Below are 22,772 nucleotides of genomic sequence, written 5' to 3' on the forward strand. Positions count from 1 at the left end.
AGAGAGCAATGTTAAGCTAAGATGTCATCTACCCTCACATAAAGGACTAAATTTAAGTGAAAACCTTAGGGAACATTTCCAAATGTTGTCTGTTGTACTTTTAAAGACAACGGTAATATTCTGGAAAAGAATTATGTTTATAAATGCCAACCAGGCACTAGTACTTGTAATCATAAAAAATTAGAACTACATTGTGCTATTAGGAGCATCCTTAGATCGTGGTGGTAACAAAGCAAGGTGAAAAATAACTCTGTCTCAGTAACTCTTTCTACAGCCTGCACCAACCTTTTCAGTGTGTTAGCAGGCCTTTTATTAAAGGGATGTTGACTAGAAAAACAAAGTTTAATTTTATATTGAGAAAAAAATTACTGGCTCGAGAGCTCATTTTACTTGATGGCCTCTCCTAACTGCTAAAGACACTTTACCTGGGCACAGCGGCAGTATCACGAGGCTGGGGGTTCTTTCTAGAGACAAAACTGTAGAGCTTGTTTCAGATCGTTGCTGCTGTTAAAGGCCTTTCAAGACCCTGACTTCATAATGTAGCTTTTATGATAAATCCAGATTCTTCCCTTTGGGGGAAGGCAGAAAGACAAGGATACAGCATAGAGGTTAGAGAATTCTCAGCAACCCAAGGATGATTCTCCTCGGAAAACAGCTTGAATTCCAAAGACGGAGCTCCCAGAGGGCAGAGAAGCTCAGGGCTGGATTCCTCGCTCCAGGTCCAGGGAGCTGATGAGGGTAGTTCAGTGTATGCTGATGGTGGGAACTTAAGTGAAAACCAGACGCAGACAAGGGCACTCACCATCTCTGGATTCTCTGCATCTAGCTTTGCCATCTTTTCTGAGACCATTTTTTTCAAGCAGCTGCTCAGCAAAAAAGCCTAAAAAATACAGAAATAAGGAAGTCTCTCAGCTAAAGATCTTTTTTCTCTTCCTTCCCTCCTCACTCCCCTAGGCAGATTTTGAGCTCTGCCCTCCAATAGCATGAATTTAGATTTTTTTCTTAACTCCCACAAATTTGCATAAGATGTAATTAATAAGTAATGAAAATTTTTCTCAGTTATGTGGATATATTTACAGTAAATTTTTAAAAGGTAAAAATGGCCAGGGTCTCATTTTTTTTCCTATTACTTTGTAAGCATCTCATATTTTATAAGGAATGAATAATAAAAATTGTTTATTATTGTAATCAGATGAGCTGATATTGGTCAATCTTGTAATTAACTGCATGCATAATAACTAAGAGACCTGGGTATAAATAGCACCCTGTCTATTTGAAAGAATATGGCTGAAACTGAAAAAAATCGTTATTTTTCTTTGCTGTTTTATTTTTTGGGTACCTTTAATCATTCACTTTCAAAACCGACAGTTGTCCCCAGTTATACCTGTGGCTTTACTGCTGGTTCATGGTGGTTAGTCCCAGACACAGGCTACACATTGTGCAACAAAAAACTTGGGGCTCCCTTGTTCCAGAACCTGCACCCCTATTTGCCAAATGTAAGGTTCTCTGTGATTTTCCTGGTTGTTCCTTTCCCACTCGTCCTTTTTGTCTCGTCCTACTCTCAGTTCCCGCTTGCTCACTCCTCTTTCCGCCCTACCAAGGCCTGAGACAACCGAAGCTCAAAGTCTGAGGTTACAGGAACTTAGTCTAAGTGTGTGCTCAAGAATGGTCACTTTATGGGGGGCAGGGCAGGCAGTGGTGTCGGAGAGGAACAGAGAGAAAGAAAACTCAGGTTGGGGGGAGTAGCCCATGTGGAGAACTCTGGTGGGGCAGTTCATAGAAATAGTTAGAGGGAGAGAGGGCTACCTAGAGAGAACAGCCCAGAGTCTTGCAGGACCGTGGCACATGACAGGAATCCACTGAACTTTAAGGGCAGAGAAACGTGGGAAGAGGGAAGAAAGACACTGCCGCTAATGAGGAAAAGAGCCTAGGTTTTGGTAGGGACCAACCCTGTTCGTCTGGGCAGAAACGCAGCCTACACAAAACCAGGTTAGGAAGTAGTTCAAAACACCCCTTGAGCTGATGCAGCTGGGAAGGCTGTTCAATGATGTCCCAAAAGGTTCGTATTGATTTCATATTACTATACGGTGTTCATAGATACGGAGGTTAGGACTCTGCTATAAGCAAGGAAAGGTTTATTAAGTATAAAAAGACTGAACTTTTGTTTGAAGGACCTAGAAGAGATCTGGGCCCAAGCCCTCATTTGTATGTATTTGCAAGGCACACAAGCCACATTTGGGCTCTTTCCGAAAGTAGTCTCAATAAACCCACACTCCAAAGGAAATACGACCTTACTAGGAATCCTTTAAAAGAGTGTTTATTATACCTCTGTATGGTGATTTAAACTCCTTTGCTACAGACTAGATTAAAAGACCATAATAAACTTTAACTATTGCACTTAGCATTCTAGGGGAGGGAGGGTGGTTTCACTAGCAAAATCTCTCTCGGTGTCTCCAAGGACTGCAAATCTTGCCTCAACAAACGTCCTGTCACTTTCCTGAGAATGTTTCACATTATCGAGTAGTTCCAACGGAGACCAGATGGACCTCAAAACCTAGAATATTACCATCTGCCCCTTTGAGGAAAAAGCTTCCTGATGCCTGGTTTAAGCTACTGGCAGTGGAATGTTCTGTTATTTGGTGACTAAATTCATTTCTAATGGATATGAAGGCTGTGGTGACTAGGAAAACAAAACAAAATAAAAAAGAGTATCACAGCCCAAAAAGAGGGTGCATAGCAAACTCTAGTAACCACAAAGAGTTCGGGTTATGTGCTGTGTCCACCCCAGCAAGGAAGAGAACGTCCAGCGTGCGTTTTCAAGGTCTTCCCAAGAACTCACCTGTTTGGTGTAAATAACAAACCACTGCCAGCGACCCCCCTCGCTGTACTGAAACCTGAGCTCCAAGTTCTGGTGGAGAGTTCGCTGGGGCCCATCCATATCCAGCAGAGTCCCCTACAGAGGAAAAGATATTACTTGATATTCCATAGAAATTTAAGTGGCACAGGCTGCCAGGCACATGGTGGGTGCGAGAAGAGACAGAGAGGCAGGCTAGGGCCAGATTTGGAAAGCCTGGTAGAAAGCACCTGTGGTTTTTGCAGTACAGCATCTCTCCTCTTCCTCCCAGCAATGCAGTCTCCTACGCCTAGGGAAAACCATCTCGTATCCACTATGGGTATGCAGGTGGGGCTGTCGGGAAAGCTGCCTTCCTGAAGGGTGTCCTATGACCCAAACTCAGACCCACTGAACCAACACCCTCTGTGCTCTCATTTGATCCCAGGGCAGAGAGACCCAGGGAGAAGGCCTGATAAAGGATTCCTAGGAACCTGGAGCTCCCTGGCTCCTGGCTTTCCTAAGCCTCTGCGCCAGCCTTTCCTTTAAATCAGTGGGTTACCCCGTCTTCCTCCAATACCTCCCCTTTCTCACTGGAGCCACAGTGCTGGTTTCTATTCCTTGCCACTGAAGACCCCGAACTGTTACAGGTTTTATGAGCTACGTTAGGAGTCTGGACTTCATCTCGAGAGCAGTAGGCACTTATTAAATGATTTAAAGGCTATCTAACAATTCAATTTGATTTATATTTTGGAAATATTGGTCTGGCAGCATCAGTGTAAAAACTGAACTGGAAAACAGCTGTTTTCAAACATTGAACAACAGGTAACATGAAACTGTTAACTCAGGGAGGAAAAAAAAATGAGGTGAGCCCTACCATTTCCCAGCTTACTGCCTGGAGGCATTTCCAGGATGCAGGACAAGGAGGGGGAACCCAGCCCGGGGGTCATGCTGACTTGAAGAGAAAGAGCTAACATTTGAAGATGTTGGGGTTAGAATGTGTGGGGCAGAAGAACAAAGACAAGGGCTGTGGACAGAGAAAGAGCTCCAGAGATCTGCTTTCTAATAACGACTGTGCATGTGAGGCTGGGGAAAGAGCTGCTGACATGCAGTAGGCAGAACAACTCCAGGAACCCACAAACTGGGCTGGAAAAGGTTTGTGTTTCTATCAACCAGAGTAGAAAGACCATAATAAACAAAGTGTTGAGAGAGAGCTAACGAGTAAAGGTCTAAATAAGCCCTCAAGACTGCCCTTGACCTACCTGCAAAAAGCTTAAAAGCAAGCCAACAAATAATTAAATAGATACATTCAAACCCAAGAAACTTCCTTTCATGCCAGGACAAAGTCTAATACTCTTTAAAGGAATACAACAAAATCCAGAATTCAACAATGCAAAATTCACAATGTTTGCCACACCATAAAAAACTGCCTGGTATGCAAAGTATGCTGTGAAAATAGGAGACAAATTAATCAGTAGAAAAAACTTAGGAATGACAGAGATAATGGAATTAGTAAATAACAGTACTAAAAGTTACTTCAAATATACTCCACACACTCAAGAATTTAGAGAAAAACATATCAGAATCAGAAGAACAATGGAGTTATAAAAATCACCCACATGAAATTTCTAGAGACTAAAAATACAGTAAAAGAAATAGAAATCCATTGCATGAGGAAAACAGCATGTTAGGCACTATAGGAAAAAAGATCAATAATCTTAAAACCAGAGCAAGAAGAAACTACTGACAATGAAGCACAGAACGAGGACTGAACCAAAACCACAATGAGATACCACTTGGCATCCACTAGGGTGGCTATGATTTCAAAAGTCAAATAATAAGTACTGTCAAGGATGTGGAGAAATCAAACCCTCGTGCTGGCAATGTAAGATGGAGCAGGTACTCTGGGTAACAGCCTGAGATTTCCTCAAAACCCAACCATAGAGTCACCACCAGGGCAGCGTTACCAGCAACTCCACTCCTAGGTTTAAGTCCAAGGGCCGTGAAAACACGTGTCCACACAAGACTTGTACACACGTGCTCACGGCACTGATTCATAACCACCGAAAGGTAGAAACAACCCAAATGTCCGTCTATATGGATAAGTGGATAAACCAAGCATGTTATACTTACACAGCAAAATACTATTTGACCACAAAAAGGAGTAAAATACTGATATGCACCGTGATGAGATGACCCTTGGAAACAGTAAGTGGGAGGAGCCAGTCACAAAAGATCACATACGATTCTGTTAACGTGAAGGGTTCAGAACAGACGAATCTAGAAACAGAAAGTAAATCACTGATCTCTCAGGGCTGATGGGAATTGGGGGTTAGGGAGGAAAGAGGTAAAGGGTGTGGAGCTGCTTTCTGAGGTGATAAAAATGTTCCGAAATTGATTGTGCTGATGGTTGCACAATTCTGCGAATGTACGAAATGCCACTAAAATGTACACTTTATATGGATGAACTGCATGGTATGTGGATTGTATCTCGATAAAACTATTACAAAGGAAGAGAACCACTGTGTGGTATTATTGGTGGAGAAATAGAGACAGAGATCAGTGGAACAGAATAAGTCAGAAATAGACCCACACAAACACGCCCAACTGGATTTGGTAAAGGAGCAAAGGCAATCCCACTGAGGAGAGAAACCCTTCTCAACAAATGGTCCTGCAGCAGCTGCACTTCCGTAGGCAAAAAAGGAACCTTGTTCTAAGTTTCACACCTTATATGGAAATCAGCTCAGAATGGAACATAGATTTAGATGAATACCCTGTAACTACAAAACCTTGAGAAATAAACCCTACAGGGAAAAAAACTTCAGGGTCTAGAGTTTGGCAAAGAGTTCTTAGACTTGACACTGAAAAACACAATCTATGAAAAGGAATAACTGATGAATTATACTTTGTAAAAATTAAAAACCTTTGCTCCACAAAAGACCTGTTAAGAGGACAGAAAAAACTAGGAAATATTTGCCAACCACCCATCTGACAAAGGACTAGTATCTAGAATGTATTAAGTACTCCTAAAACTCAACAGTCAACAAACAACCCAAGTAGAAAATGGGCAAAAGATATGAAAAGATGATACATAGCTGGCAGACAACCACCTGAAGAGATATTCAACATCATCAGCCTCGAGGGAAATGCAAATTAAAACCACAAGGAAAAATCACCACACACTCATCAGAACAACTAAAATAAAAAATAGCAACCAGACGTTGGGGAGGACACAGAGAAACTACATCACTTGTGTATTGCTGGTGGGGATGTAAACTGGTACTGCCACGCTGGGAAACAAGTTGGCACTTTCTTAAAAAAAAACCTAAACATTCAACTCCCATATGACCCAGCAATTGCACTCCTGAGCATTTATCCCAGAGAGATGAAGCCTGGTGGTCAGACAAAAACCTGGACGTGGATGTTTCTAGGAGTTTTACTCAGAATGACTACAAACTGAAAACAAACAATCCCTTTCACTGGGCAAATGGCTAAATCATAGCCATCGCATACCATGGAACACTACGCTACAATAAAAAGAAACAGACCACCGATATACATAACAACCTGGATGAAGTTCCAAAGAATTATGCTGAATTTTTTTAAAAAGTCAATCCCAATAGGCTACATGCTATAGGATTCCATTCATGTAAGATTCTTTTCTTAATTTTTTTTAATGTATTGATTTTAAAGAGTGAGGAGGAGGGAGAGAGGAGGAGAAACAGAGAAACATCGATTCGTTTTTTCACTTAGTCATGCAGTCACTGGTTGCCTCTTGTTGTGTCCTGAGTGGGGGTCAAACCTGCAACCCTGGTTTATTGAGACAAGTCTGACCAACTGAGCTGCCTGGCCAGGAAACATTCTTTTTAAGAAAAATATAATCAATTCTTAGCTTTCACATATATATTTTTTTAGCCCCTAAGAAGAGTGAACTCTTATTCACAGTGGTCAGGTTCTATAAAAGTCACCATAAACACTGAGTTACCAAATACGGAATCATAGCCCAAGGAGAAATACAGGGTTCAGTTCCTGTGCACCTCTGATCACATTTCCATTGACTGATCAATACGTAACCTCATTTTATGTGTATTTCTTTTTTAAAAGCAGTCTTATTGACATATAATATACAAAAAACTGCACACAATTAATGCATAAAATTTGATGAGTTTGGACACATGCAAACATCCATGAAACCTTCCCCACAACCAAGGTGATAAATATACCCGTCACCTCCAAACGTTGTATATGAAAGTCTTGAAATGACACGGTGGAAATGGCAAACAGATGAGCGGTTGGAAGGGGTTAAGGAGGAGCGGGGATGGGAGATGGGATCCTTGTGATGGAAATGTATCAACGCCCATGTCCTGGGTGGTGATACCGTATATCCTATGGTTTTGCAAGATAAAATAATTGAGAAGAGTGGTTAGAGAGTACACGGGATCTTTGCCCCATTGCTTACAACTGCACATGAATCTATATCAAAGTTAAAAGTTTAACTATAAGCCTTGGCTGGTGTAGCTCAGTGGATTGAGCATGGGTTGTGAATCAGAGGGTCGCTGGTTTGATTCCCAGTCAGGGCACAGGCCTAGGCTGCAAGCCAGGTTCACAGTGGGGCCACACGAGAGGCAACCACACATTGATACTTCTCTCCTTCCCTTTCCTTCTTTCTAAAAATAAATTAAAAAAATTTTTTAAGTTTAACTACAAGTAATTATTTAAAGCAAAAATAATTACACAGTAGCAGAAGCTTACATGTAGAAACAGAGTATGGCAACAGATATCACAAATGACAGAAAGCATTTTTACAACTCTTGTGAAGTGGTATATTGAAAGTAGACTGTAAGAAGATAAAGATGTATATTAAGAACTGTTAAGTAACCATAAATACATTTCTAATAAAGATATAGTTCACAAAAACCACTGCTGAGAAAACTGGAATCATAAAACAAGATAGGAAGAAACTGGTAAAACTCAAAAGAAATAGACAAACCCACAATTATATCTGCATACCTCAACACTGCTCTCGATAACTGATAGAAGAAGTAGCCAGAACATGTATAAGGTTATAGGACATTCCAACACTATCAACCACGTGACATGACTGACAGTCATAGACTGCTCCACCCTCTAGAGGCAGAATGAACATTCTCTTCAGGTACGCAGGAAACATTTACCACAACAGACCAAACTTGGGGCCACAAAACCAGTTCCTGTAAGTTTAAAAGGACTGGAGTCATATGACATTATTTTCTCTGACCCCGAGGAGGGGAAGAGTGGGGCACGGAGGAGGGTTTAGGAGGCTGCTAGGTCCATCTAGGCAGGAGATGTTGAGACCAAACTGTGAGGGTGGGCAGAAAGGATGTGTTCTGATGGATAGCAAGGTCATACAATGAATAGACCTCCGCCAGCAATTATACACGTAAGGTAAGTGAAAGAGAGAGAGAAGTCAGAGATAATTTCAACATTACCGATTGGCCATTAGGGGGTGGGGGTGGAAGTCCCACTTACCAAGACAGGGAACACGGGAGGGAGAACCCTGGGGTGGACGTGAGAGGGAAAGAAAGGTTGAGTGTGGCATGTTCATGAGACGCCCAGTGGAGACGTCCAGAAGGCAGAAGGAAACATCGGTCCTTCTGAGAGGGACCTGGGTGATTGGTTTCCGAGAATGCGTACAGGAAAGATGCTAGAAATAGAACCCCAAGAAACACCAGCATTTGCGAAGTGATCGAAGGGAGGAGCGGCCCACAAAAACAGAAGAGGAGCGACAGGTCTAATATGGCGCCGGATCAGAAATGCCCTTGGATTCCGTGCACTTAACAACTGGGCGTTGCGGTTGCTCTACTAGAATGTGTCCTCTACTAGGGCAACCTCAGTTTCCTGTGTAAAGGAGATAATCCCACGTAACTCACTGAGTTATTGTAAGAATTAAACAATAGATGTGGCAATGCCCTGCAGCGTACCTGCAAAGCAGGGCCTCAACAGATCAGAGCATAAGGGCTTCTCCTGGGAGGAGGCGGCAATGCAGGTATGATGCCAAGGGATCCTTAAGTATAGCTTACTGCTCAGCATGCAGTTTCCACGGGAGCGATCTTGTCAGTTCTAAGTACGTGTGAAGTGCTCTATACATGATAGCTGTTATTTGCACACGCTGTTATTGCCGCGCCACCCTTCAGGCAGCAGAGAAGCCTGTTATTGGAAGGTGGAGAGATGGCATCTTTGCTGCCATGGGTGGGGAGCTTGTACCAGACAATAAGTACATTTTGCTGCTGGGTGGTGCTTACCGTGGCTTAGATGCCTGTTCACTGGAGGTGCTGACTCAAAGGCAGACCTGTCGCCTGCATGAACTCGGTCATCCAAAACAACAGGACCTCAAATCGTGAGTGGAAATTTCAATAACGGGTGAGGCAGCGCCGAGATACTCACGAGGAAAGTGACCTGCCAGCACTTCACTCTGCTCATCTGGAAGGTGATGTCCTGGGTCCGGTCATCGGGCAGGGTGATGCGGCAGCTGATCTCGTGGTTGCCGACGGAAAGAACGGCCACACAGCCGAGCTGCGGGTGGTCACAGACACAGGGGTCCAGCTGCAGGTACCCGTAGTGCCGCACCTCCCGGGACAGCTCCAGAAACTGCTCCAAAGGGAGGAGGAGGAGGAGAAAGCAAAAGACCACTTGAAACAGATGAACAGCTCATGTGAGAGGTTCCTGCCATTCTAGAAGAACCCAGGGAACTGAGAGACAGCGGGAGCGCCATTTTCTTCTGGACAATGCAGAGGAAGGCATTGCCCTTCCTGCTCTCTGACAGTAAGGCCTGGGGAAGTTCGTGGTGTGTCCCCAGGGCAGGGAGTGCCCCTGCCCCATTCACCATTGCGTCCCTGCTCCTGTTACTGTGCTCAGCGGGAATAAAAATATTGAATACATGAATGATGAAGAAAAGAGTGAATCGATTAAGATAATGCGATTCTATCGCAGGAAGTTAAACAAGCTGGTATCAGCTCGGCCAGCCCACCTCATTCTTCCAGCTCCGCCACAGCCCTGACGGGTGGATTGTGAGATGTGTGAGCACACAGGGGACTTCTCACTTTAACACAGGGTCAGATTAGAAGGACATTCCCTCCCCCCCACCCAACCACCCACCCCCAGTGACAACCTGGTTCTTTTCCGGTCTTTCCCTAAAGCTTATGACTCCCTTTCTCGCTGTACCTGCTTTTCCCTTTTTCTTTGTTTCTTTCCAGCTCGTCAAAAACATTCTCAAACTACCATTTTGAGAATTAGTTTCTACATCAGCCTAAGCATAAAGGAGTCCTCTAAATTTTGTTTGCGTTTTGTGCGGAATCAATGCTTCAGTCGTGAACAATGGCAAAGCATGAAGATTTAAGAAGACAGCACAATGAAGCAGAGGCCATGTCTCCGGTTAAAATACGTCCTGTTTGTCCGACTCATACAGACCGCTTGCAAACAGGCTGTGTGAGTCGGTACCATCCTTACGGAGGCTTGAAAACTGGACTTTTAGAAACAGATCCTGAAGGGCAGCAGGACGTAAACTCAGAGGCAGAAAACGTGGTCGCGGTGCCCAGGGACCTTCGGCCAGGAACCGTGCACGGGCAGGTATGCGGCAGACAGGGTCCCAGGCCTCACGGCGCTCGCTGCCAAAGTGGTTCATAGCAGCAAAATCTGGAAATGACCCGACTCCCAACGACGGGACATTGGTTTGCCACATGGTAACCATTAAAGGGAATACTCTGTGGCCATTAAAAATGTTGAGGGCCTATACTAACTAACTTGATAAAAGACTCACAATGTATCATCTGCATTTTTTTAGGATCTTTAAACAGAAAGCCTTTATTAATGTTACCATCAGAAAAATCAATGAAAAGTATTCTCATGTTTTAAAAGTCCCACTTTTAGTGCTTGGCAGGTTTGTAAATTATAGAAACAGCCCAATTCTGATACGTTTCTTTAACTCCCTTCGGGGGGGGGGGTGGCTTTGGTGCAACATTTGATTCACCTTCATTTGGTTGTCTTCTTTCTGGAGAGCTTCTAATTTCTGCCTCTGCGCCCGTGTGGGCTTGGCCCACTCTTTCTGAATGTCCTGGACGGCCTTAAAGCAACATACGTTGTAAAATTAGCAAGCTTAGCAGAAATGAGTTAATCTGACACAAACCCACTCAAGTATGAAAAACAAACCCAAGTAGACATATATAAGAACCCAGCTTTTTGTAATGGTCACTTTTTAAATTAGTGAGTGTAAAAAAAAGGTTGTTCAGTGGTTTAGGGGCAACCGACAGCGCTTGGAAGGGAAAATAAAAACAAAGTTAGCTCTTGCCCCGCATCGCCCAATCACATAAACCCAGATACATTAAAGCTCTAAGTGTAAAAACCATAAAAGAACCAGCAGAAAATAAAGGTGAATTTTTTATCTGATCTTCAAGTAGGGAATAACTTTTTAAGAGACAAAGACAAAATGCCATAATAAAGGAATATATAATATGTGAAAATATAAAACTTCTGCATATAAAAACCACCAAGAACAAAACCAACAAGTAAATGCCAAGCCAGGAAAAAATAAGTATATCAGATGAGGCAAAGAGTTAATACTATTTCTATAAAGCAATAGTAATGATGTAAACATTGGAAAGTTAGCAGGTACAGATCAGCAAATGACAAAATGAAATTCCAATGACAAATATATATTTAATCGCACTAGCAATCAAAGAATTTCTTCCCTTTCAACTTAGCAAAGACCAAAAAATACGTAACATTCAGGGTTGACAGAGGTTTGGGGAGACATGAATTTTCACGTAAAACTGATGGGATCTGAATCGATACAAATAGCCTGTCCTGCTGTTTCATGTACTGAAGAGTCTTCCATGGGTCCTGGGCTGGACTGTTAACCCCTCAAGGGAAGACCCTGGGTCCTTTGCCTCAGTGTAACGTATCCAGTGTTACACTGAGATCTACAGCAAACACACAGTCATTCTTTGCCAATCATTGGGTGCCTACTGACACCTTGGCCTGAACACAAGTCTACGTACTGAGTCCCTCTGTGATATTGGCAGGAAGCCTTATCTCTAAGAGGCTTAGAAAAGCCAACTAAAGTTTTGACTTTGCTGTTTAGGTTGGGAGAAAAGGAGATGACTTCAAAGAGAAGAAAATCGTATTTGTCAAGACGCTGTTTTAGAAAGATTTCCTCAATTGCTTTTTCCAAACCACTCTGTGGAGGTAGAAAACTTACTCCCATTTTATCGATGGGTAAGTCGAGATGCAGTGGGTTACGACTTTCAAGATGACCCAGCGACTATGGGGCCAGAGTTGGATTAAACCCAGATCTGACCACTACACTGCACACTAACCCACTGGAGCGAGTAGCTGACACACAGTTCGAGGAGGGACTATGCTCTGAGTCCCACTGCTGCGCCCTCTGCAGGGGCTTTAGAATGGGTGTGACCAGAGCTCAGGAGAACCACGAGGTTCCACGTGGCCCTCCGACCCTGGCCCAAGCCACTGCATTCTGGCCACACAGGCAGCTGCACACCCCGAGACTTTCTCCTTGTGGCCAACTGCCCCCAACACTGAACCTCGATGCCACACCAGCATGGAATCCCGATGGGTGTGAGGAGCCACACACCTCCTTTCCCAAATTCTACTTGCCGTTAGAGCTCTGTCCACATAGGGCGACAATGTTGAAGAGGAATCCTGGCCGAATCAAGTGAAACAGCAACCGGGACACTAAGCATGAACCGAGGACACCTCTTTCATCTTTAGGGGACTTGGGACAGAGGTTTAAATGTTTTACAGAAACAGGAACATAAGGTTTGTGTTTCACTACTGTCATCAGTGTTTGCCTCTGAGTGTGAGATCACAAGCCATCACTCAAACACATCGCACACAGCACCTCACTGCCGACAAGGACAGAGTCAGCTGAGACAAACGTCAACTCTGTTACATGGCTCACCAATGGAGACTTAGGCACAGCCTAATTTTTCAAACCACGTGAGATCACACGTCATGGTTCTCGTGAGCTTGAATCACACGTACACTAGTGCCCTTTGCAGAGGGTGCAGTAGTGAGACATGTAGCACACGTGCCTTTTGAGACAAGACGTCAGCTACTTGGCTCCAGCTGGTGAATGCACAGCGGAGCAAGGCCAGGGATGTGCGAGCATCCATGTGCCCTGGCCCTGGGCCAGGGCATGGGCCTGTGGCAGTATCAGGAGGCTTGTGGTCAGCCAACACTCCCCTCACCAAGCCACGGGCCCTGCCTGGAGGAAGCGGCACCTTTTACTAATTTGCACAAAGTTATCATACAGGCCAGCATATTAACTTTTTAAAAGGATGGTTGTTCCTCACCCACATATATATCCTAGGCACCCAGGACACAGCCCTTGGCCATTCAGAGCTAGTTAGGGAGATACCTACGTGAACCAGTATCTACAATGCTGGGGGAGAAGTGCCGTAACAGAGGGTTCGAACACAGACCCTGGGAGCAGAGAGGAGGAAGGCATCTCTTCTGGGAGGAGCCAGGGAGGGCTTCCCAAAGAAGGCAGTGATGGTGGTCTCTCCCTCCCACCAACCTGGGCCCCTGTCGATTTCTCAGTACCTCCACTTGGAGTCGGGGAATAATGATGATGACGATGACAATAGCCCAGGTTAGTATGACATCAACTCCAACTTTTTGAAGACTTTACCAGGAAAAGAGCTAAAGTCTGAACAATAGTTCATTAAACCTGGGGGGCAACTAAGAGGCTGTTAATTCAACCTCATCGCCTAACAGGGGGGCATTGCAGTTTCAGTTCCAGAAAGACAGAGTGTCTGGTCCAAGGTCACACAGAGAGAAAGCCTGTGGCAGAGCAAGTGACAGGGCGCGTTCCTGAAGCTGCAGTTCACTGTGCTTTCCACAGCCATCTTTTTCTCCAGCAATAAGCAGTAGAAATGCCGGCTGTTGCTCCCTGGTTTGCCGCTCCCTAACGAGGACAGACAGAAATCAGACTTCGATGCAGGCAGTGCCCAGCTCTCTCCACCACGAGTTCCTGGACACCACGCCACAAAGACATGAGCGATATTAGACCAAGATGATGCATTCTCAACCGAGGACAGAATAGCGAGTAACCCAGATACAAATACTAATGTATTACAACAGCAAAAACGAAACAGTGATGAGCCTCAGTAAACATTTAAACTGGTAAATTAGGTGCCAACTCATATAACATGGGTATAAGTGCCCTGAATGTGATTATATGTGGATCAAAGTATGATATGAACTGAACTCCAAACCACAGTCTAGCCATAAGAATACAATAGTGAACATTAAACATTTATTGATATTTTGCTTTGCTGCCTTCGAATTTAGAAGAGCTTTGTAGGAGTGATTGGATCTTAGTCTCTTAAAAAGTCCCCTAAGGAAGGATGGGTATCGGGGCTGTAACTCCTCCTCTGACATTCTGGCCGCTGGGGCCTGCTGTGTCTGCTCAGCCATGTACCCACGTCCTCGGCCCTGAGCCAAAACGGCCTGCACGGGCTGGTGGTCAGTGGGGGAGATGTAAATAAAAATGATGTCCGGTTTTGTCAAACTGATTCTCAGATGCCAAGATTTTCTGTGACACTAAGAAAGCACTGCCAATTAAATGACGACACGGTGCCTAGCGACAGTGCCTAGCGACAGTGCCTAGCGACAGTGCCTAGCGACAGCGCTGTACGGTCCCTGAGCCTGTCTGCCAGCCTTTTCTGGCTGGTAACTGCTTCCCTTTATTCCTAGGCAGTTAGTGACTTCTCCTGCCCTCAGTGGTGCCACTTGGCCTGTGCTGGGCAGCCCATTTGCATATCTCTTAGTTTAAAACAAAGCAGTTTCCTCTCTCTGGGCCAAAAAGCACCTGGTTGTTGCTTTGCAAGAAAATAGGGAACTGTAATCATTTCTTCAAAGATGAACATTTGCTCTACAAATAGCAAAGGGAGCCCTGACATTTTGTCTCTGCCTTTCAGTGTAAATGATAACTCTCATTCCATGCAGAATCACAGTGTAAACTTTTTGAAGTCAATTGAAATGACATGTAACATATCAGCCATAACATAATTCTACTAAGGAGAAAAATAATATAACAGCTTTGTATCAGTTAGCTATTGCTACATAACAGAACACTTCCAAAATAAAGCATTGCTCAAACTAATACAATTAAAGCAATGTAATTGCTTCGAACAAAAATACAAAACAAAAGTCATCTTGAGGTATGTGCTGAGACTCTTTTCCCCTTCTGTTCCTTAATAAGCTGAAACATCAAAAGCCAACCCTTTACTTTCTTTTCTGTAACCAAAATACTACAGTATGCTCTGTCAATGTTTCTTTGTCCCTTTGAAACACTTGATAAAAGTAATGACTGATCCTGTATTTCTCCTTTTCTTTTATTTCAGTTTAAGAAAAGCTACAACGTTTAGCAGCTTAGAATCACATAAGAGTCACTTGCAATAAGTATTGTTAAATTCCCTTTCTACACGTTCTACATCCAAGCCTATTCACTTCTCTGTCAGCAAACTATGTTTCTTCTTCCTACAAATGTGGAGGGTACCAGCTGCCTCACAGAGTTAGTCTGCAGCTTACAGGCAACAAAGCATTTACAACAATTAGTACAAGGTCAGGCCCACCACAGGGCTTCATGCCGACATCATGCCAAGAACAGCTACAGTCTGCGGACACAGCAGTGACCCAACAAATACCTAATTCCACGGAGAAATCAGTCTAGCAGGGAGAGAGACAGTAAACAAATATTTAAAAATACATATATATAAGTGTACATACATACCTGTGCATGTGTGCAATGGTGGAAACACTAGAGAAGAAAATAAAGAAATGTGGCAGGATGTGGGATTCAGTGTGAGTGGAATGGAAGGACCTGGAAGGTGTGAACAGGGTGGGAATCTGACTGGCCACTCTGCCTGCTGTGTGAGAGCAGACGGGGGCGGATAATCTCACGGAAGTCCTTAAATGAAGCTTCCATGCCTCCCTCCCAGCCCTGTCAAGAAGGGCCTTGGACAGGGGTCAGGCCTGCGACCATGCTGACGATGCTGACTTGGTGAAGCGAACACTAGGGGGAGCGGGTGAAGCAGGAGGGGAAACTGAGCTGGTCGACTGGGACCTGTGGGACGCAGGCAGCCCCTGCCGACCATCCAGCTGCTTGGCAGAGCCTTCCCCACTTGAGCCTGGAAAAGCAAAAGAGGTCAAGCCCCAAATTTACTTTTCTGGCGGCTGAGCAGTAGGGATAGGCAGGACCAACTTCATGATTTGCCGGGCCTAGTGCAAATGAAAATGTGGGGTCCCTTGTTCAAAAATTAAGAATTTCAAGATGTGACAGCAAAGCATGAAACAAGCATGAGGCCCTTCCGAGCCCACGGCCCAGGCAGCTTCCCAGGCCCCGTGCCCAGGGAGCTGGTGCTGGGGCAGCAACGCTCCCTGCCACTCAGGAAGAAGGGAGCTAATGCTAAAGTGAGATTTAGGATCCCTGCGTGACTGAACTGTTGGGCATCTCCTTTCTAGGCTCATGTAGGTCAGTCTAGATGAGGGTATCTCGGAGGCAAATTAAGATAGCAATTGTCCAAGTGGAGGTGGGTTCCTTCCTCTTTTTAAAAAAATTTTTTACAGTAGTAAAATACGCAATGCTTTTCACTCTAATGATGTGTGAGTGTGCACTCCAGTGGCACCGAAACATTTCCAGTGCTCTCACCATCGCCACTCTCTGTACTAACAACTTGTTCATCGCCCCTGGCAAAGGTTCTGTACCTGTGAACCAATGCACCTCCCCTCCCTCAACCCTGGCAACAACCTCTGCTCTACTTCCTGTCTCTCCGAAGTTGCCTATTCTAGGGATAGAGGTAGAATTCACTACTACAATTGTTTTTTTCTAATGCTTTAAACCCAAATGGCCTACATAATACAGGGTCCTACAGACATAATGCCCCTTTTTTATTACAAAATCTTGTATCGCAAAATCATAAGCATGTAACTCTTCTAACAACAATTTCACGCTCAAGCACACCATATGACATTTTAGGTGAAATGTTCAAATGAAAACTATAAATCATTGCACCCACATTACTGCCCTCCCAACCACACTCCTGCAGGCCTTCCTTCTGCCGGCCCCTGTATGTGGTGCCCCAGAGGTTCTGGGTTGCCCTCACCTGCATATAGATCAGGTTCACCGCCGCCTTGCAGTCCATCAGCACGGAGTCGAGGGCTGGGTCCATGTACCTGCATGACCCAGGAGTGTTAAGTCAGTTCCCATCACAAGGCTCACCGGCACCCCTGGGAGCATGTACCCACCCTGGTCTCTGACGTGCTGGCTCTCTATGCCTTGAACCGAGGCCCCCTTTCTGCCAAAACCCTGCCCCTCTCTCTGCCTAGCCTTCAATCTGTCCCTCACCTCTTCTGTTCCCTAATTTTTTGATGCTGTAAGCTCTTGCCTGTTGGGCAGGGACAGCAAAGATGCAAAAGGATAAAGCTTCAGGGGAATGGTCCGCAGCCCTGTTCACACACAGCCTCGTTCACTCCAAGCCACCGAGTCCTGCATGAGGTTCCCTACCCACAACACCTGACACGCGCTCTCACCTGCCCCTACCCACACCTGTACCACCTCCCCATCCTTAGGCCACCCTCATCTCTTGCCTGTGCTGCTCTGGCAACCTTCCCACTGGGCTTCCGGCCTCAGTCGGGTTCCCTCGGTCTCACGCCCCACGTTCTGACGGGAGTGGTCTTTCCTGAGTAGCCTTTCACGGTCCCATAGTCCCAGCAGTGAAATCACACACTCTGCTCCCATCCAGGGCCCTTCAGAGGACACCCCACTTCCCTGTCCAGCCACCTCCCTTACCCCACTCCCCTCCCCAACATTCTATGTTCCGGCCATGTTTTCTCCCTTTTCCCTCTGCCGGGAAGACCACTCACCTCACCAACCTCTGTCCCTAAACTAACTGCTTCTCCTAACAAGACGCATCCTCACGTCCCCTCCTCTGGTACCTGCTCCCCAAGGCTGTGTTAGGACCCCACCCTCTGTGCTTTCTCAGCCCCTGAGTTTAGCCTGACCACTGCTCTGATGAAGCTGATCAGAGGACCCCTGAGCTCCAGGGCTGGGTCCTAGTCAGGGGCCTCGGCAAAATGACTTGCAAAGAGCAGGGCTCCGTGTGTGCCTAACGGACCCAGCACCACCAGGATGAACTGTAGAAGCCCAGCAGCGTGCTGAGAACGGACAGAAGGGGCAGGAAAGGGTGTGCTGTAGATGCTCTGTGACCAGTCTGAAGGCAGAGGTAAGCAGAACCACAGCACCCAGTTGTGTAGGGTGAACAGACAGATGATGGGGTTGGCTTAGACTAGGAAGAGGATAAAAATGCCAGCTGAAGATCAACTTCATTCTGGGGCGTGGGGAGAAGCGGCTGAAGCAGTCCTACTCATTCTGTTTACTATTTCACTCATGCATCCCCAGGCCCCGTGTGGCAGAGGACAGCAACATCAGAGAGCCAGACAGCCCCAGACCCACCCCACACGGGGGCTCTGAGAGGCCAGGGCAGGCACCCTCTGGTCTGGAAGGAACCGTATCATCACTGGAGAGATGCACCAGGGAATTCACGGGCAGAGGAAGGTCCCTAAGATTTTCATTTTTCCTAGCAAAGGTTCTGTACCGGTTAAGCAAGAACCCCTCTCCTCCCCCAGCCCTGGTAACCTCTGTTCTACTTTCCGTCTCTCTGAATTTGCCTCTTCTAGGTATGGAGGTAGAATAAACTACTATGATTTTTTTTCTAATGGTTTAACCCATTCCCAGCAGGGTGAGACTGCACCTGCTGGGAATCCCACAGCCCCCTGCCCTCATCCTGGAACACTTCATCCTGGCAAGCAGCCGGGCGGGCACCTGCAGGATCCTGTGCCAGGCTCCCCTATCCGGTGACCTGACCCTCACCTCTAACAACTGGCACGGGGCCTCCTTTCTTCCAGTTCCCAGGATCAAAGGCAATCTGCCTGCATCTGAGATGCTGGCTTGTAAGGAGGCTCTTTAAAAATTATTTCTTTCCATTACCATTTACCCTCCCATGTAGGTGGACATTTTATTTTGCACTTATAATCTAGAATTCACCTAGTTCATGAAGACATAGACACTGGGAAAGCCCAGTGTCCAATTCAAGCTTCAAGGTGAGGAACAGTCTTCATCTGCCCTCTGACCTCATGCTCTCCAGAGAGCTCACAGGCAACAAGCCTCAGCCCCAGCGGTTTCTGCTATTGTTGGCATTCTCCTCATTACCGTCCTCAGATGACAAGAACATACAAGACCAACATTTTCTGAGCATATGGGGTCACTTTGTTTAACCCTCACAATAATCCTATAAGGCTCATGACTCTATTACGATCCCCATTTTACAAACAGAGAAACTGAGTCTTAGAGAACTTGAGTAACTAGGCTAAGGTTGTTCAGCTAAATCCTGAGAGAGGCAGGACTAAGATTCATATACTCTGATCCCAGGAATAACTAACCACGCTCAGCCACTCACCAGACTGAGCAGCTTCCGTAAGCACAGCTGCTCTAGAAACCCCTGGACGGAACTGCTAAGGCTTTTTCCTTTTCCTTTGTCAGGGTTCCATGCTGTGGATTTTGACAGTTTCTCAGAATGCTTTTGAATAACAGTAAATGAACTTCTAGCCTTGCTGGGAATGTCCTTCCAAAACCAAAACTGCAGACCAGAGCTCTCACGGGGCATCACAAGGTCAAGATAACTACTATTCCTAGATTTCAAAATGCCTTCCTTTTCATCTGCTGTGCTCAGATTGCAGAACAACTGAGCTAGGAGAGACTGACCCAAAGACACAACCCAACGCAGCCATGGTGATCAACACGGAGCTACAGGTTCTAGGTTAGGTGTGGCGGTGGGTCAGGGGAGTGTCCTACTCCTAGTTATTTTCTGTTTGCTTGCTCTCCGTAGGGCCCTCTGTTCCTGGGGGAAATGGTAGTGTTTTTCTGCGAGGTGCCCTATCAGTGTAGGAATAGGGCTGGTCCTGGCATGCATGCGTTTATTGGTGGAATGCTTTTGGAATGTAAGCCAACTACTGAGAGTTCAAATGCACTTCAGATTGGCTGAGCCCACCCTTTGCCTTCAGGGCATAGTTCAACACAGTTCAACAGATGAATCAGAATTGCTTGTAATCAACAAATTCCTTCAATTAACACCATTAGTAATCCATTCCAAAGTAAGCCCAGGGCCTGTAGTTCCTCACCATTACCTGTTTCAATCCCAACCCCAAGAGCCCTTGTTTTTCAAGTCTTACCTTCGTGGCTGCCTTCTTCACGCTAATATCTCTCTGAGTATTTACTTGAGACCAGTGAAGTCACCCTCGACGTCTTACCCTTTAGGACAAACAGTGTCACCATTGCCCCCTCTGCCTTCTTTACTGTTTTCCTCTTTGCGCTCCCCAGGCTCCCCCCTGGTCTCTCACTAGCTGTTGGGCTACGAGTGACAAGGTGAAAACAACAGGTTCTGATCAGTGATGGTCATCCGCTGCCCCAACGCTTACTCACCACTTCCTGAGTCCGACCTCGCGGTCTTCTGCCTCAGAACTTAGGAGACGCACGTAAGGGAGTTCGAAGTCTGCTAATTTTTTCATGACTGGAGAAAGGGGAAAGGTGGTCTCACTGATTGAAACAGCACAGAGAGTTTACACCCAGTGGCTTTATTTTTTTTTAAATTTTATTTATTTATTTATCTTCAGAGGGGAAGGAGAGAGGGAGAGAAACATCAATGTATGGTTGCCTTTCATGCGTCCCCTGCTGGTAGTTGGCCTGCAAGGAACCGGCCTGCAACCCAGGCATGTGCCCTGACTGGGAATTGAACCACGATCATCTGGTTCGTAGGCCCACGCTCAATCCACTGAGCTACACCAGCCAGGGCTTACACCCAGTAGCTTTAAAGTGAGAACAGAAAGCATTCCTATTGGAAAGCATAAAGTATGATAATAATATTCTTTTGCATTTCTACGTCATTTTTAGCTTTCTAAAGTTTATTTAAAAAGTCAGTAACATTTTACCTTCATAAAATACCAGCGCACTGAGTGAGCAATGTTTTACACTGAGCTACAGGTGAAGAAACCGAGGGCCGGAGAGGCCCAGTGCCTTTGCCGGCACACCCCAGGTCCCAGCGGCCAAGCCAACACACTAACCCCTTACCTTCCAACTAAACCTGCCTCCCCACAGCTTCTGAGGACATATGTAAACTCGTGAGATCACTGATCGCATTTCACAACTAAAAACTTGTACTATCTAGAAATGTTCTGTAGAGAAAAGCAAAAGAGCTATGTGAATTGGACTGTCATCTTTTGGTATCGCATATCTTTTTTTTTTAATCCTTACCCAAGGGTATATTTATTGACTTTAGAGAAAAGTGAAGGGAGAGAAGGAGAGGAAGGGAGAAACATCGATGTGAGAGAAACGTTGATTGGTTGTCTCCCATATGCGCCACAACCAAGTACTGGATGTGCAATCTAGGTATGTGCCCTCACTGGGAATCGAACCAAGATCCTTTGGTTTGTGGGCCCACACTCAATCCACTGAGCTACACCAGCCAGGGCTGGGAACTTATTTATATCACCTGAACTTTATAGGAAATATTCCTTCACAAGGAAAAGGACGGCACGATGGGATGCCCTGATGGGTCTGATGCCTAGGGTCTGAACCTCTGTTCGCGGGAGGTTACGCTGTGGCTGGTGTCAGCAGCCAGGTGCACTGGTGCAGGTGGCACGGACATCAGGATCGGGACCAGCGCAGGCACAAGCGGAGTGCAGGTCTGGGAAAGAGCTGATTTATCCTGTCCATGCCCTTTCCCTGGAGCTACTCGTCCCCGACTCTTCCTGCCCACAGACGTGACCTCCCACCCCCAAAGTTTCCATCTAGGAGTGAGGAACAGAGGTAGGGACCATACACTGGGGACTCCCCCTGGGGGTGGGCGGCTCCTCAGCGGAGCCCCTGCCCACACGGCATTCCTTCTGTCCTTCTTACCAGAGAGCTTGCCCTCCTTGCGAAACCGAATGAGAAAGAGGCCAAAGTAGCCCAAGAGCTCCGGACACAGTCCAATTTTGTGTGACACCACCTTGAACCAAAGACAAGAAAGGGGGTGGGGTTAGAAGTGTCCTCTGTGGGTACTGAGATGTGCCAAATTTGCAACTGCCTGTAAACACAATAAAAAGTGCTTTAGTGAACTAGCAGATACTAAAAGAAATGTTTTCAGAACCTAAAATGGTAGACACTTGTTTTAGAAAATTTCAAAATTTATAAGAAATAGAGTGATGGAAAAAAATCTATCCCATCACAATGACATCCATTGGCCTCAGCTGAGGCTGGCTGTCCCATCTAGGAGGTGCACCTGTCTGTCTCCCAGGTCGTTTGCACCTCATTGTCCACTGGAGGGCAGCACCCATTCTGCACGAACATCTGTTCTACACATTTACCTTCCAGTGGGCGGAGTTACCAGATGTTGGGAAAAGGGATATTCCCCACTGCTTGGCTGTTCTGTAAAAGTCTACGAGCTACGAACCTTCGATACCCGAGGCCTGCTTATCTCTGATGGCACCTGTGATGTCCAAGCCTAATTCACATGGCGCTGGCACAGTGAAATCCTCAGATTCCAGACACAAACTGCCCTCACTTCATATTCTTTTTTGACCTTCACATCCATGGGCTTCCATTTCAACACTAATGGGTGCGTAACCAATGGGTCACAAGGCTATAACCTCAAATGTTCCCTTAGTAGGAACTTCCATGCCACCCTAGACCCTTTCCCTCACCACTCACCCACCCTCACTTCTGCCCCCTTTAAATCTGGGCTCCTGAATGACTTCTTCGCACATCCCACCTGAATTCTCTAGACCATCTCTCACACCCAAGGATGTACCCTTACAGCACTGTGAGCAAGCCGACACTGTAACCACAGCT

General features: G+C 45.8%; 1 protein-coding gene across 3 annotated transcripts in view; it reads right to left on the minus strand.

Annotated features, from left to right (window-relative positions):
• The window catches only part of ANKRD46 (ankyrin repeat domain 46), an 82,420-nt gene that overhangs the window by 42,165 nt on the left and 17,483 nt on the right, over positions 1-22,772 (minus strand). For all 3 annotated transcript variants that reach the window (XR_005066802.1, XM_037048283.1, XM_037048284.1), the window contains exons 6-12: positions 21,840-21,930; positions 20,367-20,454; positions 16,993-17,062; positions 10,836-10,928; positions 9,254-9,457; positions 2,840-2,953; positions 803-880 (exon numbers count right to left, since the gene is read on the minus strand). Coding sequence is in view for 2 of the 3 variants with exons in the window: in XM_037048283.1 (XP_036904178.1) it covers positions 803-880; positions 2,840-2,953; positions 9,254-9,457; positions 10,836-10,928; positions 16,993-17,062; positions 20,367-20,454; positions 21,840-21,930 (738 nt within the window). In the remaining variant the exon portion in view is untranslated. The remainder of the gene's footprint in view (positions 1-802; positions 881-2,839; positions 2,954-9,253; positions 9,458-10,835; positions 10,929-16,992; positions 17,063-20,366; positions 20,455-21,839; positions 21,931-22,772) is intronic.

This window comes from Sturnira hondurensis, unplaced genomic scaffold, assembly GCF_014824575.4.
Source record: "Sturnira hondurensis isolate 20B ecotype Veracruz unplaced genomic scaffold, ASM1482457v3 Scaffold0006413, whole genome shotgun sequence".
In the NCBI taxonomy this organism is placed as follows: domain Eukaryota; kingdom Metazoa; phylum Chordata; class Mammalia; order Chiroptera; family Phyllostomidae; genus Sturnira; species Sturnira hondurensis.